At 39.2% G+C, this 14,365-nt stretch overlaps 1 protein-coding gene across 1 annotated transcript in view; it reads left to right on the top strand.

The window, feature by feature from the left end:
- eloa.L (elongin A L homeolog) overlaps window positions 1-13,009 on the top strand; it is a 28,191-nt gene extending 15,182 nt beyond the window's left edge. The window contains exons 5-11 of the mRNA XM_018246815.2: window positions 4,987-5,095; window positions 5,177-5,338; window positions 5,533-5,630; window positions 7,796-7,976; window positions 8,228-8,339; window positions 9,551-9,714; window positions 11,465-13,009. Of these exons, the coding sequence (XP_018102304.1) occupies window positions 4,987-5,095; window positions 5,177-5,338; window positions 5,533-5,630; window positions 7,796-7,976; window positions 8,228-8,339; window positions 9,551-9,714; window positions 11,465-11,526 (888 nt within the window). The 3' untranslated portion in view covers window positions 11,527-13,009. The remainder of the gene's footprint in view (window positions 1-4,986; window positions 5,096-5,176; window positions 5,339-5,532; window positions 5,631-7,795; window positions 7,977-8,227; window positions 8,340-9,550; window positions 9,715-11,464) is intronic.
- The last annotated feature ends 1,356 nt before the right edge of the window (window positions 13,010-14,365 follow it).

Genomic DNA, 14,365 nt, shown 5'->3' with positions numbered 1-14,365 from the left:
CACTGAAGAATCTTCCCAGTTACCCAATCAATATGTGGGTTATGTACTCGTAACCAAGGTAAAACCTAAAATGAGAGGAGAAGAAGAACCCTCGATAACATAGAAGGATAACTCCTCAGAGTGCAAGTTGTTGTGCACAAGGACAAGACCGCAGTCTTTTTTGGTTACCAAACCTGACCCAAAGGTTTTTTGTCAATGGCTAAGATTCTCATGGGAGGACTTAAAAGAGTTAGAAGAATATTAAACCTTTCTGCGAAGGCAGCATCCAAAAAAACCTTAACAGAGTCCGTAGGACACGTTAAATTAACAGGTACCATGATCCTAGAGGAAAATTGGGGAGAGGAAGCTTCTCGACCGAAATGGAGCTCCCCTTCTCCATTTAGGCTTTGAAGTTTCCCGGCCTCTTAGAACACTGATTAAGAAAATTACCCTTTTCCCCACAGTAAATACACAGACCCTGTGTCCACCTGTGGGTGTTATGCCCAATTGCATGGGTTCCTCCTGAGGTAGAGGCATAGAGGGGGTAGATGTCTTAACATTAGCAAACCCAGTAGGAAAGGAAGTACCCTTCTCTCCCTCTGTCTTCTATCTACTTGGATGGCAAGAGACATTAGATCATCCAAATTAGTAGATAGAGGCTAGTTTACTAGGCTGTCTTTGACAGAATCAGAGAACTGGCTACGAAGAGCCATGTCGTTCCAACCAGTTTCTACAGCCCAACGGCGGAACTCAGTGCAATACACCTCAGCATCCTGTTTTCCCTGGCGTAATTTACAAATCGCGGTATCGGCAGATGATGCACGATCCGGGTCATCGTAAAGTATATCCATGGTGCTTTTTTTTTATTTAGGGGTCACAGGGTCATTACAAACCTCACTTTTTCCCTCTCCAGTAGCGAAGGATTGAGGGAAAAAGCTAACTTATAATTTGCATGCTCCCTGGAAGACAAAAAATGTGGTTCTATCCCCACTAAATTTTTCGGGGAAAGAAATTTTGGGTTCATGGGGTTTATGAACATTACCCATCACGGCATGAGAACCCACTTGGACGGCAACAGGAGGTGAAACTACTGGACTTGGGGTCTGTTGTGGAGTGTCCAGTCTGCGAGTCAGGTTATGAAAGCCTTGCATCAAATAGTCCTGTTTCCGCTCTTGATCCTCCATGCGCTGTAACAGAGTAGTGAGAAGCAATTCGGTAGTAGAAGGAGCAGCGGCAGCGTGACCTTCGTCTTCCATTAAGGCCCGTTATAATGTCACGGTTGGCACCCTAAATTCAGAACCAATGCTAATTACCCTGTTCTCGGCTCTTGCTTCCGCATTTAACAGCCGCCTTTCGCCTCAGGAGGAGCCCTTGGCTAATCGGAAGCCGCCAGGTCTTATAAAGAGAGGTGCAAAGAGAGGGGTTCTGAACAAGCAGAGGGGCACAACGGTAATGCAAAGGGCAGAAGGTCGCAGTACAAGGCGTAGACAGAAAGAATAGTCAGATCAGGCCGGGTCGGGTCGGGGCAGGCAGAGTACAAACAGAGTCAGGCAGGCAAGGGTCAAACCAGGAGATCAATCAGAGGGGTTATGGATACAGGCGAGTCGATTACCAGGCAGGGTCAGGATTTCAGAAGTCTGGATAGTCAAAAACAGGCAGGGGTCACAACAGATAATCAGAATCAAACAGCACAGAAGCACCAGGAACAAGATCCTATAATGGGCAAGGATTAACACACAGGGATGCCTTTAAAGGAAAACTATACCCCCAAAATGAACACTTAAGCAACAGATAGTTTATATCATATTAAGTGACATATTAAAGAATCTTACCAAACTGGAATATATATTTAAGTAAATCTTGCCCTTTTACATCTCTTGCCTTGAGCCACCATTTCGTGATGGTCTCTGTGCTGCCTCAGAGATCACCTGACCAGAAATACTTCAACTCTAACTGTAACAGGAAGAAGTGTGGAAGCAAAAGACACAACTCTGTCTGTTAATTGGCTCATGTGACCTAACAAGTATGGTTTGTTGGTATGTTTGTGAGTACAGTGAATCCTACGATCCCAGGGGGCGGCCCTTATTTTTTAAAATGGCAATTTTCTATTTATGATTACCCAATGGCACATACTACTAGAAAAGTATATTATTATGAAAATGGTTTATTTACATGAAGCAGGGTTTTACATATGAGTTGTTTTATGCAATATCTTTTTATAGAGACCTACATTGTTTGGGGGGTATAGTTTTCCTTTAAATACTGCTTGAATTTCCCGCTTGAGGGGAGAAAGACTGGCATGGCGAGCGTCCCCGCCGAATACTGAACCAAAGCCAAATCCTACTTTGCATATGCAAATTAGGGGCAGGAAAGGAAAAAGTGGAAAAAAATCTTCTTTTGTGAAGAAAATCATGTGATTTCCCTACTTGCCATTAATTTACATATGCAAATTAGTATTAGGATTCGGTTTGGCCAGGCACAAGGATTCGACCGAATCCTGGATTCGGTGCATCCCTAATTTTAACCTACCTAACTGCTAGTTTATCGAGAGGAAGGCAAAAAAAAAATCCATCTGAAGCCTCTCCATTTTGCCTCAGAGGGGGAAAAAATTCCTTCCTGACTCCCAAGATAGCAGTCGGACTAGTCCCTGGATCAACTTGTACTATGAGCTATTTTCCATAACCCTGTATTCCCTCACTTCCTAAAAAGCCATCCAACCCTTCTTAAAGCTATCTTATATATCAGCCTGCACAGTCAGGGAGTGAATTCCACATCTTCTGTAAAAAAAAAACCCTTCCAAATATTTAGGCAGAACCTCCTTTCTTCTAATGGGTGACCTTGCGTCAGCTGGAAAGACCTACTAGTATATAAAGCATGATATTATTATTATATGATCCCCTTATATATTTATACATAGTTATCATAGCACTCATTAAGTGCCTCTTATCCAGCACGAACAATTTGGCCAGTCTTACCTGATAGCTAAGATTTTCCATACCTTTTACCAGCTTAGTTGCCCTTCTCTGTACCCTCTCTAATACAATAATGTCCTGTTTGAGTGATGGAGACCAAAACTGTACGGCATATTCTACATGGGGCCTTACCAGTGCTCTATACAATGGAAGAATGACCCCTACCTGCTGTGAATTAATGCCCCTTTTAATACAGTTTAATATTTTATTTGCCCTTGATGCCGCTGACTGGCATTGAGCAGCCAAGTTTATTATCTACAAGGACTCCAAGGTCTTTTTCCATTATGGATTTGCCTAGTGCATTCCCATTAAGGCTATAAGTGGCTTGGATATTTTTACATCCCAGATTGTTCTTGCAAAGAGCATGAACAATCTAAACCAGGGGTGCCCAAAAGGTTGGATCGGGATCTACCAGTAGACCTGGTACCAGTAGCTGGTGATCAGTAGATCTCAAGACACTGTCCAAATGCAGCTTGTCTATATCACCCTCCTATTTTATGCTTTTCATTCAGATATTTATTACATAAGGTTACATAAAATATAGTTTTGTTAAATATAGCAATATACATTTTCCCATTAATCAGTAGTTAAGTAATATTTCCATGGAATATAATGCTAACAATGCCTTTATGGATTTAGATCATAAAGGCACAACATCACTAAAAGTAGACCTCAAAATATGGGCACTTCTGATCTAAACAGCTGGAAGTGAAAAGCTACATCTCTTCTTCACCTTCTAATCTGCCAATTCTCCATACAACATGGCGCATGATGACATTTTCAAACCTGCCCAGACTGAAATCCATAGTTCATACAGAGCCACCATATATGTATGTAAAAATAACCATATGAAATAATTGGTACTTGTAGTACTAGCTTATTTTTAGATCTACCCCAACTGAATCCATCTGTCTCAGCAATTTTAACTGTAGGGTTCATTTACCAACAATTTGAGGAAGCACTGTGTGTGCCCCCAGCGCCGGGCCAACCCGGGCAGGCGCCCTAGGCTGCCTGGCCGGACAGAGCACTCCACAGACGCGTATGCGCAGAAATACCAAATGTGCGCATGTGCAGTAATACCGGATGCTTGCATGTGAGAAAAAAATGAGTGCGCGCATGCGCGAAAAGCCAATGCAGTGCACACGCCGGATTCATCTGCAAGCGGGGATCGGACTATGGGGTAGGTGAAGCAGAGAAGGCGCGTGCCTGGCGCCCCCCCAACTTTGCGCCCTAGGCACGTGCCTGCTCTGCCTACCCCTAGTTCCGGCCCTGTGTGCCCCTTTATGTAAAGCCTGCACTTTCTGAGCACATTTGTATAAGTATATAAAATATAAATATAGTTGGGGGTCAATTGTCTTGTTTTCTCCTTTAGTAGTAATATGATATAAAAAAAATATTGGTTTGTCTAGTTGGTCACATGACAGTGAATGCTGTACCTTTTAACTTACTGTTTTAATCCTGTTGAATGTATTGTACATCTCTGCATATACTAATGATTTATAAGTTGATAAAAAGTCAATCCATTCCCATCCCTAACTGACCAGCACAAAGTGGTGAGCCATCACTGCTTATACAGTATACTACCAGAATGGACAGGGAGGGCAGGCACGAGCGTAGAAATAAGTATTGACAGACAAAAGTAGGAGGAATAGAGGTATATTGATGACGTGGCTGAAGTGAGTTCTGTTGCACCACCTATAAAAATAAGTGTTGCAAACCTTTCCTAAAGCTTTGTTTATATTGAACTTTTGCTATAGTTGTCTGTGGTGAATGCCTCGGCAAACAATATGCTCGTTTCATGTAGTGGGCCAGTATGACCCAGTAAAATAAGATTATGATTTGCACATTGTTCAATTCCCAATCAGTCTGGAGTCATAAATTTCTCTTGATGGGCTGCATGCTACCCTGGACCCCAAATAGCCAGTCTTGTCCTAAATAGGATATATTTTCCCTTATATTTATATCTAAAAGTTATGTAAAATGAATGCATTTCAGTTTGGAACTAAAACCTCTGTTAATATATTTATCTGTACAGATAGACCAGGTCCCAGTGTTACCTGATATTCCACTGCCTCTAATCCAGCCAAATTATAGACCTCTCCCTTCTATTGAGCCTGTGGTGTTCTTTCCCAATAAACGGAAAGGTGAGTGTGTCTGAGGTTAAATGCATGTTCTAAATGTTTTTGTGTTGGCTTCTAGTGCTTAACTACTGTCTTTTACTGCAGCTCCGTTGATGTCTGCCCAGGAAGAGGAAGAATCTGCAGGATTTACAGGGCGTAGATTCAACTCTAAAATGCAGGTGTATTCAGGATCTAAAACTGCATACCTCCCCAAAATGATGTCTCTCTATGAACAGTGTATCCGTGTCCTGGCTAACAACATAGACTGTGAGTAATGCAAGCAGAGGTAGCTGCTGAGGTTTCATCTCATTTATACCATTGTTATATATGTTACCTGCTTTTGTTACGACTCTTTGTTAGTTTCTTTCCTTTTATAAATATTTTTGTGACTTGGCTGTATTAGGCATTTGGTCACCACTGTCTTCCTTCCTTGGTACAAGCTAGATTCTGTTGTTTTCCAGCTATTTATGAAGTGGGAGGTGTACCCTTTTCGGTTCTGGAGCCAGTTTTGGAAAAGTGCACACCAGACCAGTTGTGCCACATTGAAGAATGTAACCATGTGAGTTAAATACTGTTCATTCCTTAGTTAGTGTGTGGGTTACTTGTACTTACCTATACTTAAGGTGACCATACACATAACAATTGTGATCTTTCATTCATTTTCATTACAAACATTGAGAGCTGAATCGTTAGAAAAACAGGCTGAAAAAATAGAATTCTACCTCTAACTGATGATTCAGCAGTAAACAGTGGCCGATATTCAGGTACCTTATCAAAATTTTCCATATTGGCTGATCGACGGACCTTACATGAACTGTTTCGTACGAAAACTGTATGGCCGCCTTTATTTCCAGAATGACATAGCTTTCTCCATGATTATCCATGTTCTTGTGGATTCTGGGTAGTTTTAACAGCCATTCCAAGAACCTTTGCAGACAGGGCTTTAAAGATTTTAGCGGTCTACAAACATGATTTGCTTTGCATTTACAGCTCATCTGAGAATGTTGGCACTTTATGAATGCAAGACTATTTTAATTATACATTTTAAAACCATAATTTCTTTCTGTGTTGGAAAACGCATGGTAACTGTGGGGTTTTTGAGGCTGAAACAAACATGTAACCCACGGATACATATGGTAAATGTACTGGTATTTGGGTACTGCCAGCCACTAAGCAACTTTTCAATGTGTCTTTATTTGTTTTGTATGGGTTTTTGACACCACTGACACTGTCTTGACCAGGCCTGGATTTGTGGAAAGGCCACCTAGGCCCGGGCCTAGGGCGGCAGTATTTTAGGGGGGCGGCATCCTGCCCAACCACACCCACATTGGTTCAAAAACACTGGGGATGCGTTGGAGATACAATGATTTTTTAAATTTCCCCATTGATGATGAAAATTTGCACGAATAAAGGGGAGAGGACAGGGGCGACGAACGGCAGTGGGCCTAGGGGCGCTCTCTATGTAAATCCGGCCCTGGTCTTGACACTGTTTATCACTACTTTTTTTTCTTTTGTGGACACTAATATTAAGGAAAGTTGTAGGGAGTGCGGCGACATCTAGGAAGAGCAGAATCAAAAGTGAAAGTAATTGGCTGGCTGCCTGCCTCTATGCCTAAGGCGTAGAGGAGGGGCTAGCAACATGTAATTGACAGCTGAGAATTTTAAACAAGTTTAAAACAGTTATAAATGTTTTAATAAAAATAATAAAAAGAATATGGGTTTCATGTTTAATTTGAAAATCACTTTTATTAAACAGCTTTAATAATAATAATTTTAAAACCATAACAAATTAAGATCAGTACAAACAGTCTTAGCATTTTCTCGTGTGTGTGTGTGTGTATACTTTCATAAGGGTATAGTAACAAGAAAGAAACAAATGGAAGTAAGGATAGCTCTGTGGTGAGTTGAGGTCTATAAAGAATGATAAGAAACAACAGACTAAATAAATTTAGGTTTGAAAGTAGAGGGGTGTTTGGTAAGGTGCATATATCCTTAAGAAAATTGCACTGTGTGTGAGCTTGTGCCCACAGGGGAAATGCTAGTGTAAAAATGCACTTAAGCAAGATTCCAGCTTTACAGTCCCATATTGTTTACTCTTAAGAGAAGAGAAGGACAACTCAGCAAGTGATTGCAGTGTTATAAAAGTAGATGCTCTTGCCTCACTTGATATCATGAGCCCTTCAGTAACTTGTTTTTCCTATGAGTGACTTTTTCTTTTTATCAGAACACCATAAGTTTCTATGTCCTTGTGCCTAGTTTCAAAATGTACTACTAGTTAGATTGTAGGGTAAATGGAACTGCCCCACAGGTGTTCTATCATAGAAAATAAAAGTGGATACATGTTCTCGGATGTCCTGAGCTGAGCAAGTTGTGGTAAGCACAGACAGTTAATTGCAAGAAGACCATATTTTGTTTCAGAAAATGTGTTTTTTTTCCAGCAAAAAATGCAATGAAGAAAATTAAGGATGTTGTATAAAAAGATGTTGCTAATATTGATGAATGCTGGTTTTTCAGATTAGCGGTGACCAATTATGCCTTACTGGGTTTGCTTAGCAGGTATAGCTTTCTACCTATAGTTATAAAGACCATCAGTCAAAGAAGGGATGTGACTGCTTTGTGTGGTCAGTGAAACCATGAGACCACCAGCAAGTACTAAGAAGTAATTCTGAGTGTGTAGCATCTGTATGATTTTCCCAGGATTTAAGCTTACTTATTTTTGTGCAGGTTTTAATTGAAGACACAGATCGCCTTTGGTTGAATCACTGTCAAAGAGATTTCAAGAATAACAAGCCAGAGGAATATGAGACTTGGAGAGAACTGTACATCCGCTTGCATGAGGCTCGAGAACAGAGGTTGCGCCTGCTTACTCAAAATATCCGCTCCGCTCATGCAAACAAGCCACAAGGTGAGGGACATACAAGGCCATGTGAAATGTGAAGAGTACTTTGTTTATAGCTAGAGTTAAAAAAATTAAGAACATTTACCTGGTATTTAGCCTATTAGAACCCATATGAAGTAGCTTCTATGTAATAGTCAATAATATTTTGTTAATTTTTAACAGTACAGTAGTCAGTCCTTGCTTGTCTCTACATATTTTGTTAGTTGTTTTGATGTCTCTATTTACTGCTAATCTTCCTCCCTTTTCCAACATTGCAGGCCGACAAGCAAAGATGGCATTTGTGAACTCGGCTGTCAAGCCCCCCCGAGATGTAAAAAGGAGACAAGAAAAGTTTGGGACAGGAGCAGCAGCCGTCGTTGAAAAGGCCAGGTACTGTGTGACAACACTGACAAAGGGTAGTGTGATAGCATGAATTTAAAACCACTGGGTGGTTACACATGACAGTGACGATATTAAAGCCCCTAGCCATATACTAGTTTGCCTATGTATGCCTTTGATTGTGAAAGCTTTTATAAAGCAGTGGCCCGTAGTTTTATTTTTTAACAATAAAAGTATTTAATCAGTGCTGGGCAAAATGATACTGCCTCCTGAAGTAAAGGTGGCCATACACGGGCAAACTTTTATCATTCTGCGATGAACGACCGTATCGTTAAACGATCGTCTGACGATCGTTTTACCATACGATATGCCATCCACGGAGAACGATTATATGAACAGATATAATCGTATCGGTTGACAAAAGAAAAGAACTAAAATTTTTCAACTCATCCGATCAATTTTGCGAACGATAATGTTGAGACGATCGTTCGTCCGACGATCGTTCGTACACCATCAACTATCCGATAACTTACCGATATTATCGGAACGTTCTGAGATTGGTCGTTTGGAAGTAAAAAATCTGCCCGTGTATGGCCACCTTAAGCCCTCCAGCCACTGAACCCCACCCCAGACGAGGTAACAAGCCAGGACAGAGATGGTGACATCAAAGTCCCTCTCCTTCCTGCTCCCTCAGCTGACTGCCTCAGGAGGCGGAGAATGTCCTGAACTAGGGGTAGGCAGGCAGAAGTGGTATATGCCTAGGGCCCCCCACTGTTGCACCCTAGGCATGTGCCTCTTCTGCTTACTCCTAGTTGTGGCCCTTATAAATATGCCCCTATATTTTTATATACATTCTAGATTAAATATGCTTTTGTCTTTATCTGGCTCATAGAGCTACCTCCAAAATATATGCTATCATCATAGATTTAAAAATAATTACCTTCTTGGCACTGTCTAGAAATATGGAAATCTGACTTTCTCATCTCAGACAAGTTAAATAGGTTTAAATGTTTACTTCTATAGAGCAACACCTGAATTACCAATATATTTGTATACTAGAGATCTGTCTGTTTGATACTTGATGGGGCCCGCTATATTGAAAACTGAAGGCTGCCCTAGAGTTCTCTATTATACAGTTATACAGTAAGGAACGCACTGGCTCAAGAAAGAAAAACACTAGCTTCTGGATAAAGTTACTCATTGTGCTATTGATCATTGTATTTTATTTGTCATTATTACTATATCTTTCTGTATCTCTGCAGAATTAAACCCTTCATGCCCATCATTAGCACAAGTTACACTAGTAACCATGGTCAATCGGAGGAGCAGAGCCAGAGGTCATTTGAAGGACCAAGCACCAGTAACGCAGTGTCCCCACCAGCCAGTGTTCAACCCAGTTATGACTCACGCAAGCCACAAGTTAAAAGTATGTGCAGTGTAATATGTAATATGGGTCTCGTGCTGTGATGTTCTCAGTTACTATATTTAACATGATTTTAGTCCAGTTAAATGGAAATGGTTATCAACACGCATATTGTTATTGTATCAGTAAAATGGTTATATTTCCCTTTTGGATACTAATTAAGTTTGCTTTGTCCTGCCCCGGTGGCTTCTCAATGTAATGTAACCTTAAAAAAATGTAAACTGTCAAAACACAAAACTATACTTTCAGAATGAATACTTAGCCATTGTATCATAATAAGTGGACTATTAATAAACCTTACCCAATAAGCATGCACGTATCTGTGTATATATTGCCCCTTTACAGCTTTTACTTTGAGCCACCATTTTTGATAGCGTGATCACTTACTGATTTAGAGGCTAACTATTACAGGAGGAAGTAATGGGAGTAAAAGACACAACTCTGTCCATTCATTGGCTGATGTAACCTAAAATGTATGTGTATGTATGCCCTTAGTTTGCGTGTGAGCACAGTAAATTCTACAAGGCAGGGGGGCAGCTGTTAGTACTTCAAATGGCAGTTTTTGTATTTGTGATTATGATGGCTGATGATGGCACATACTCCAAGAAAATAACATTTTTATGAAAATGCTTTATTTAGATTTTGCATACGTTTGTATGTTTAACTTTATAAGGCACTGCTAGGATACTCAGTGCTGTACAATTTTACATTATTGAAAAGTACACACAGGTAAGACAACATTATAATAAATGATAGTAAATAAGTATAAATATACAGCAACGAAGTACCACATGGTAAAAGACACAGTAGGAAGGAAGACCCTGCCCTGTAGAGCTTACAGTCTAAGTGATACATACGGGCCCTTTGTGTGATGTCTTCCTCTAGAGGCCTGTATTGTTCAGCATATATATTTCCTTGATTGTACAGTTGATCAGAGCACTCATCCAAGCACTTTTGCAATATTTCATACATTTTTTGTAGCTTTCAACATATGCGTTTTTTAACTGCTAATATACTTAATGTGAAACAACGCTGTCTGTATTGTAGAAATGCTGAGGAATATCAAATGCATCTTCTCTTGTTACTAACTTAATTTTCAGCTGAGCAACACTGCAACATATTTATTTTATTTGGAAATTATTTTTCTAGACTGTAGGCAGAAATGACCAGCAGATGTAACTATTGTTTGCTCTATTGTTTGCTTTAAAACGGCTAATATCTTAACAAACAAAACATGTAATTTTCAGAATTGCTTAAGATTACTTCAGCTATGTGAGCTGGTTTATTTCTTTTCTCTTTTTAGGGCACAGATCAGGGTTTTTCTCCACAGTCTAAACTTTGGTGATCACTTTTGGTCTGTTTCTATTACCATTACTACCACAATTCCTAGCAATTTAGTCTAAGTACTTAGGGGCAGATTTATCAAAGTGTGAAATTAGACCTCACTACAGAAACACTTACTCACTTTCTACTTTTTGCTATGGTATTTTTAGAAGCATTTTTATTAAATGGTGAACTTTCACCCATTGATAAAAACGCTTCTAAAAATCCCATAGGAATGAATAGAAAGTGGGTGAGCTTTTATTTTCACCTTTTGATAAATCTGCCTCTTAGTGTCCCAAAACCTCGTCTGTTCACACCACCCAGATGTGTGCTCTGCTACTTTAAATGTATTATTTGTATTCTATCTATGCAAACCTTTTGAGTTATTTGTCATTTTCTCACATATTTTCTCACTCTTGTTGTTTTCCAGAAGTTGCACCAATGATGGCCAAAACTATAAAAGCTTTCAAAAATAGATTCTTCAGGCGATAAGATAAAAAGATCATGGACTAAAAAATTTTTTTTTTTGAAAGAACACAGAAGACCTTTTTGGAACTTAATATACACGTCTCTCCTCCACATAACTTTTACAAGCTGAAGATTATGTTTTGTGCTGTTACATTCTTCTATTTATAGAATTTTTATATACCATCAGTTTTACACATAATGCTGACAAGGCTGGAATTATCGTTATCATTGTGGGGAAATTATTGTTGTATCATGTGAATATCATCTGTCACCCTGCAGTGGCAGTGTGCTTGAGATCAGTCTGATTTAAAGTGCTTGTAAAGCAAACGTTTAGTCTTCTGTATTCTTACTTTATGTAAAGCATGCATCTGATTTATTTACAGTTCATAGTCTAGGGGCGAGCTTGGCTCATCCTAAAAGTCAATTCTCTCTTTTTTTTAAAAAAAATTTACATTTTGTTATGGGGAAGAGCCCCTTTACATGTATTTATACCATCATTGACCTGTATTTGAGTGTTGCTGTGTCATTTAAATTAGTTGTCAATTGTTCTTTGCAGAGAGGTACTTTGCTCAGTATCACAGGATCTAATGGACCATTGTGCTGAATTATAAAAAATGGTCGCATGGCTTGATTTTGGGAATACATAACATATATGTGCTCCTGTGCAATCCAGATGACAGATTTTTCCAGTCTAGTATTGTACCTGTATTTATTTGTATTTTCCATGCAAAGTTCTGTGCATTGAACCTCTGTCCTAGAGCAGAGATGCAGTAAAAAAAATAAATCACTAAAATAGGTGCATTGATATATCATAGCATAACCCATGCGCTAGCCAGCATTTCTGTAGCAGTTCAGTATCAAGCCCATGTCAAGTTGCATTAAAGTTTCTATGGGAAAAAAATTCAAATGGATCCTCAGCTCAAAAGATTTTCCACCAGGACTGATTCATTATTATAGTAGCAATGCATATTTATAAAGCGGCAACATATTATTCTGCAGCGCTATAATAAATACTGAATAAGCCTAAGACTATGTGGCTCAGGAAAGGAGCTAGAATTGATCCCATATATAAAGTGAAGCCAGTTCTGCAGTTGCTGAACCAGTGGCTAAGTTGTAGCACCTTAATTAAAGTGAATTACTGGCTCAACTTCTTCTGTTGGTTGCACATATGTTTGTGAATTCTATCTAGTGTAACTAACATCTGCTTACAGTACCAGATCATAATGGTTTAATTTTCCTATTTTAATTTATTTGGGGGAAGGGGGGAGATCTTGGTGCACACTTTAACATGCCTGGCTTTGAGGCCATATGCTTCCCACTACTTTAGTCTGCCCATAAAGATGACTAACCTGTAGGCGGTGGGAAAGGAGCCCTATAAATGATGTGGACTTTATGAAGCGCCTGATTTGTGTAAATAATATTTTGTCGTTTCAATCAGATGAAATATTTTAATTAAACATATAAACAAATGATTTTATCCGGATCTTAATAAAATGCAAACACTGGATACGTCTTGTTTCAATCACATTTTTTGCGTATTATTTCCAATATTTTTAATTTAAAATAAAATACATTGGGAAACTAGATCAGTAAACCAACGGTAGTGACTAGTTCCTATCCCTGGAAAGGACCGTCCCTCTAGTGGATAGGAAATAGATGATTCATATGGCAGTGAGCTAGTTTCTATCCCTAGAAAGGACCTAATGACTCTAGTGGTGAGGAACCGGGAAAGTATAGGAATTAGTCCAGTCTATAATGACAAAACTAAATGCCATCCAGTACAAGGACCTTCAAAGTAAGGTCCCAAATAAGGATAGACTCTATTCTGTTCTAATAGAGCTAGCTATTTCTCATCCTTATAAAGGCCCTCACAATATATTAACCTTATGGTATGTTAAATAGATAGAAAACTATTTGCAACTCATTAAAGGACATATTTCTGCCATTTTAGAGATAGTACTTAGTTATTCATATATAAGATGTGTGAAATGCATCATCTGTGTTAGACTGTTTTACTGCTATTTCATGAGGTCCAGAAAAGGAATAGAAACTAGTCAGTTCATACAAGCTAATTCCCATCCTGAAACTAGTCAGTCCATATATGAACAAGTTAATTCCTATCTAAGGACCTTCTCTAACAGTACAAGGACCATCTGTATTAGGCAATTACCTGACTCTAGGTCCAGTAAAGGGATAGAAACTAGTCAGCTCATATGTGAACAAGCTAATTCCCCTCCCCCACCCCTCTAGATGTTTCCATAAACGCTACTCTAAATGAGCAGACAGCTATGGTACTGGTTCACTTATATTGCTATCCCTGAATTTGCAAGTAGGTATGGCCTGTTTCCCCTGTACCTTACCTGGCCAAAGGTGATCAGTGGAAGCCATTAGTCTGGCTATTTAATTTTTACATGATTTTCTAGTAGACAAGGTATGAAGATCCAAATTACAGAAAGATCCATTATCCGGAAAATCCCAGGTCCCGAGCATTCTGGATATCAGGTCCCATACCTTTACTATCAACTAAGGCTGACTTTGACAAGTGTAACATTGTGCAGGGTCTAGTTCAAGCCAAGTAGGTAACGTTACCTTTAAACTTCTAAAAATTAACTGAAAAAGGTAATTTTATTTATAATATTATTGAAAAATAAACACGTAGCAGGATCAGACAATAAATCTTTGACACAGTAGCATGGTATAATATAGTATAGTAAGTTAGGCTGAAAAAAGACACACGTCCATCAAGTTCAACCTTTTAAGTCTATATATAACCTGCCTAACTGCCAGTTGATCCAGAGGAAGGCGAAAAACCCTTTTGATCAAAGCCTTTCAATTTGTCTCAGAGGGGGAAAAAATTCCTTCC

This window comes from Xenopus laevis, chromosome 2L (genome assembly GCF_017654675.1).
Source record: "Xenopus laevis strain J_2021 chromosome 2L, Xenopus_laevis_v10.1, whole genome shotgun sequence".
NCBI lineage: Eukaryota > Metazoa > Chordata > Amphibia > Anura > Pipidae > Xenopus > Xenopus laevis.
Note: the sequence above shows the minus strand (reverse complement) of the source record. Positions and strands in the feature narration are given on the sequence as shown.